At 37.8% G+C, this 5,000-nt stretch overlaps 1 protein-coding gene across 1 annotated transcript in view; it reads right to left on the reverse strand.

The window, feature by feature from the left end:
- The window catches only part of LOC119568335, a 20,236-nt gene extending 15,603 nt beyond the window's left edge, over window positions 1-4,633 (reverse strand). The window contains exon 1 of the mRNA XM_037916789.1: window positions 2,187-4,633. Coding sequence (XP_037772717.1) covers window positions 2,187-4,373 — 2,187 coding nt within the window. The 5' untranslated portion in view covers window positions 4,374-4,633. The remainder of the gene's footprint in view (window positions 1-2,186) is intronic.
- Window positions 4,634-5,000: the final 367 nt, after the last annotated feature.

The raw sequence follows: 5,000 nt of genomic DNA on the forward strand, positions 1-5,000 counted from the left end.
TTTACGTTATTGGGTGCCGTCAGCATTCTGGAAAAAAACAAACTGATATTCACCCGCCCCGATAAGGCAAAAGAAGAAGAAGAAGAAGAAGAAGAAGAAGAAAGAGAAGAAATAACCCGAGAAAATGTAACATGACATTTTCCCTCCTAAAGGTTCATCTATTTACAGTGATAAAATACTGAATTACCATGGTGTGAATTGTATTTTTATTGTTTGGTATCATCTTCTTTTCCTATCCCATACCGTTCAGAGGTTTTATAAGAATTACTTGAAATGTGATCGTATAAGCTAAACAACCATTTAGTGACCGAACAAGGAAGAACAAATTGATATACAAGAAACATTTTTTTTCTCTCTCTCTCTCTCTTCGGACGAACGAACAATTAGGTTAAACGATAATCAAATTGTAAATGTTATGGAAAAGGAAAGGGAAATATATATGTAATTATATCATGTATGTACACGTTTTATGTTCATTTATATTTTACTGTTTTATCTTTCTTAAGCGTTTAACTTTCGATATTAAAACGTGAGTGACAAAGTTTGTTTAGTCCATTCTGTATATTGTTCATTTAACGATTTATGTTGCTAAAACTAAATGCACGAGTGTCACCAGATAAAATCCCAGCTCTAAGTTAGCGAACTATGATTTTATATGGTGATAGTCGTCCATTCAATAACAATACAAACCTTGTTGTTAAATTAACAATACACAGAATGGTCTAAACAATGGCCAATCAGCTATTATGAGCAAAAGTCCAGTTAGACAATTTTCAACATATGCCGAGGTCCGGATAAATATTTAACATGCAATTATGAAAATAAAATCACCAATCTGAGTACTCCATAGTGTTCCCATATGTTCCCTAACATACCCTACAATCAGTCGAGGATATACACTTTCAAGAATCCATCGATAGGACTTTCATTTTTATTTAATTGTACTTTTCTCCCCCTGCTGCCTGGGTCCCGCTGCAGCACTCGGGGCGCCAGTTGAGAAGCCCTGGTCTAAATAAACTTTGTCACCCATGTTTTAATAATGAAAATTAAATGCATAAGAAAGTATATGAAAAACAGGTATTGTATGTATAGTTTTAAAAAATCAAATGCTAATGCTTTCCAAAAAATACAGTAGTGCATTTAAGTATAACAATATAAGCCCTGTTGTTAAGTTGTGTTAGAAACGCCTAAGCAAACTATGCCACTTATATTCTAATATTCAAAATTAAATGCATAAAAAGGTATATGAATCAATAGACATTCCCTGTTTCCATTTCCTAATCGAATGTTAATGCCCTCACTTGGCTATACTGCTTACAGCTTACACTTGCTAAATGATAAATGACTCCATGTAGTTTACTTGAAAAGATTACAGGTATAAAATCAAATCAAATCAAACAAAATGAAGTAAAAGTTAATAAATGAATGTATGTTATAACTGCTTGTTGCTTATATTTGGCTTTCCCTTTGCATACCACTTATACACTGATTAGGGGAGCGCGGTGATGATTCGGACGTTTTTTTTCTTTTATTATTAAAAAAAAAAGTTGAAGCATTAACGTCATTTTTTGCATCTCCAAGTGTACCCCCATTATTTGGGCAATTTCGAGTGCAAAAGCCAAGCAGTACAACTTGTTTCCTTTCAAGCTATAGATTTTCAAGCAAATGTATATAAAATGTCCGAATCATCCTTGCTAGTAGTGATAATTCGGACATGTGTGTGGGATGGTTCGGATTATACATATATTTGACTTTTAATGTTAGAATAGTTGATAAATAAAAAAATAAGTACAGTATAATGTTATTTTATTGATTGTATAAAGTAAATACACTTTTAAGACATTTATTCTTGATAAAGACCAGACTCGCTATTGCTTTAAAAATAAAATATATTTATTTTTGAAAAGAATGATTGACCTTTGTACGGTCTGGCCTATCTGAGTGGGGGTTGAACATCCACTACCATACCCCAACTTACTCTAACTGACTCTGTCACAAACACAAACCCTTTTCTGGCCTTTTGGGCACTGTTACCAAGTTATTGCTATACATAACAAAAATATGACTAAATTTAAACTGAAAATCTTGATTTATTATATGCACATTCAGAAAATTGGCAGAAAACACTTCCCTGATCCTATAAGACTACACCAAATAAACATTAAAGGCATGGGTAGTGGTCTAACGCATATTGTAACCAGCAAAACTAAAACAAAATTAAAATAGCCCTGGCTTCTTTTAGCACTCTGCTGCACTGGCTTTGGTAGCACTCCAATCACTGCATCTCTATGAACAGAGGCTTCATCCTCAATATTGGGAAAATGGAAAGAATTTGAACAGGCTTTCAATGATTTTCTCAAATATGAAACCTGAAATTCATCATCCTCATCCATGTCACTGATTAAACGCCCTACATAATGCACTCTGTTTCCTTTTATTGGATCTATTCCAATAAGAACAAAGTCTCCTTGCTCTGGTAATTTGTCAACGAAGTCCACTTCCGGGACGTCGAATTCCTCCTCTGAGAAGTCGGAAGACTTGTTGAGCTCTTCAGATAAGAGATGTTCAGTTTCAAGTGTGTCTTCATCACTGCTTTGGTCTTCGGGTGTTCCCCTCTGGGCCTTCTTTACATTTATTTTTGGTGTTTTGGAACTTTCTTTGGCAAACTTTATCTTTTTCTTTGCTTGTGTTTCATTTCTTTTCTTTAGTTTCTGTTCAATTTCAAACTTTTCTGGAGAATCTGTTGCTATCATACATTTTTCGCTTTTTCTACCTTTAACTGTCCCTTTCCTTGGTGCAGCTTTTGGGAAGGGTCGAATATCCCGAGGAGAAACATGCAGTTGAGGGCCAGGATTTGAAATAGGTTTGGCTTGAGGAGAACATTCATCAGTTGCTGTTTCTCCAGATAGTAGGCCTATAATCGCTGATTCCTCATCTCTGTTTAAATCTGAAGTAGATGAAGATTGTTGGGACTGCTGAGGATCAGAGACTTGTGTTTGAACTCTTGATGGCTGATCTAGCTGGGGTGTATGAACAGTCGAAGTTGGTTGCTGCTGAGTTGGTGGTGTAAGGTCTGGCTGTCCTGTTGCTCCTTGTGAAGTTGCTGAGGTTGAAGGAGTTGGATGATTTGGTAAAGGCCTATCAGTCACAAATGCCCCGGCAAAATCCTCCTCTTGAAAGACACCAGTGTCGAATGGGAAAATGCCTGTGGAACGAAAGCCAGATTTTATATTTACTGGTGTTGCTGCTCTGTCCCAAGCAGTGGACATAATTGGGGCCAGATCATAGATAGTTGCTGGACGTCCGGGGTGCTGGAGCATCCACGTATTGAGTCCCTGATTGTAATAGGTCTTAAATGGGCCATAGACAGTTCTGTCAAGGGGTTGGAGCTTGTTTGATGTATGTGGAGGCAAAGTCAGGAGTATAATGCCATGTTCCCTTGCATAATCAATCGCCTCTATAGAGAGATGCGACTCATGGTTATCCATAATGAGCAGAACTTTATGATCCAGACTGCATCTAGAATTCAAGACAAAATGCTGTAAAACATTGAGAAAATTCTTGCTCGTCATCCACCCGCTGGGATGAACAAGTCCTGTGCATGCTGGTGGAACACCGTTCATCATCCGAGCTTCATCAAATCTCACTCGTGGAAATATAAAACATGGTGGCAGGGCATTTCCATTGGCACATATAATGCCAACCATTGTTACTAGCTCACCACGCTCACGTGAAGTTACCTGCCCAACTTGATGAACACCCTTCTGTGTAATAATCTTTGGTACTTTTTGAACAGTTGTGCATCCTGTCTCATCCAGGTTATAGATGCATGATTCTGATAACTGATATCGCTGTAGAACCTCTTCTAGTTTAGTCTGAAAAATGCCAAGGTTAGTTCTATTAAAACTTGTCATCCGAGCCAGACTTGTTGCTTCAGGGGTTCTTAGAGAGAGATCCCCTTGTCTTTCAAGAAATCCAGTTAACCAATCTCTTCCAGCAGATTCATCCCTTGCCCATGATTCTGGAACACCAACTTTGTTAGCAACAGCATATTCATATGCCAGCCGTTTTGTTGTGTTGGTAGATAAACCATGAAACAGTTTAGAGGAGTCTTTTAAGTAAGTGGCTAATTCCTTTTCCATGTTTGGAGTTAGTACTTGTCTAACAGAGTAACTTGCTAATTGAAAAGTCTGGTCAACAATAGGCCTGGTTTTGGATCTCTGTACATAGTCATGAAGTGTGCTTCTAGGTACTCCGAACAGAGCAGCAGCAACCCTTACTGAAGCACCCTTCTCTTTAACTTCCATCAGTGCATTTTCAAAGGCAGTAGGATCCCGCTGTTTATCAGTTTTTCTCTTATATTTTCGGCCCATGCTGCAGGTCCTTGCATAGCCACTCACTCTAAAACAATAGAAATAATGGTTGTTATAATAATACCGTAGCTATCATTGTCTGTCACTGTGTGTGTGTGTGTGTGATCGATGTAATCGTATACACGTGAATACAAACATTATTTTGTCTTAAGGCTTTAAAAGTGGGATGATTCGGACACGTCCGAAGTATCACTTCCCTTGGATGTCCGAACCATCCCACACATATATAATATAATAATAAACCTAATAAGCTGGCGCATGTGGAAATTTTCGATCACGTATACACTGCAATATCTACAACACAGATTTGCCCACAATATTGAGTTTCCTAACAACTGGTATATTCACGGCAGTACCACATATGATAATAACTCCATAAAATACATGAGAATTGCAAAAAACACATAAACTGACCTCCGAAAAAAAAGTATGCCCGCCAACGCTTCCAAACAATGGGTGAGTCTAGTAAACAATATCTCTCAATTTCCTGCGATTTATCGGGACTGTGGGTCCCATAGTTTTTTCAGGAAATGCTCCGTCCGAACCATCATCCTGTCCGAATCATCACCGCTCTCCCCTACCTATTTAACTTGATACTTCGCTCGTCGGAGAAAAAAAAACTATCCA

This window comes from Penaeus monodon, chromosome 43 (assembly GCF_015228065.2).
Source record: "Penaeus monodon isolate SGIC_2016 chromosome 43, NSTDA_Pmon_1, whole genome shotgun sequence".
In the NCBI taxonomy this organism is placed as follows: domain Eukaryota; kingdom Metazoa; phylum Arthropoda; class Malacostraca; order Decapoda; family Penaeidae; genus Penaeus; species Penaeus monodon.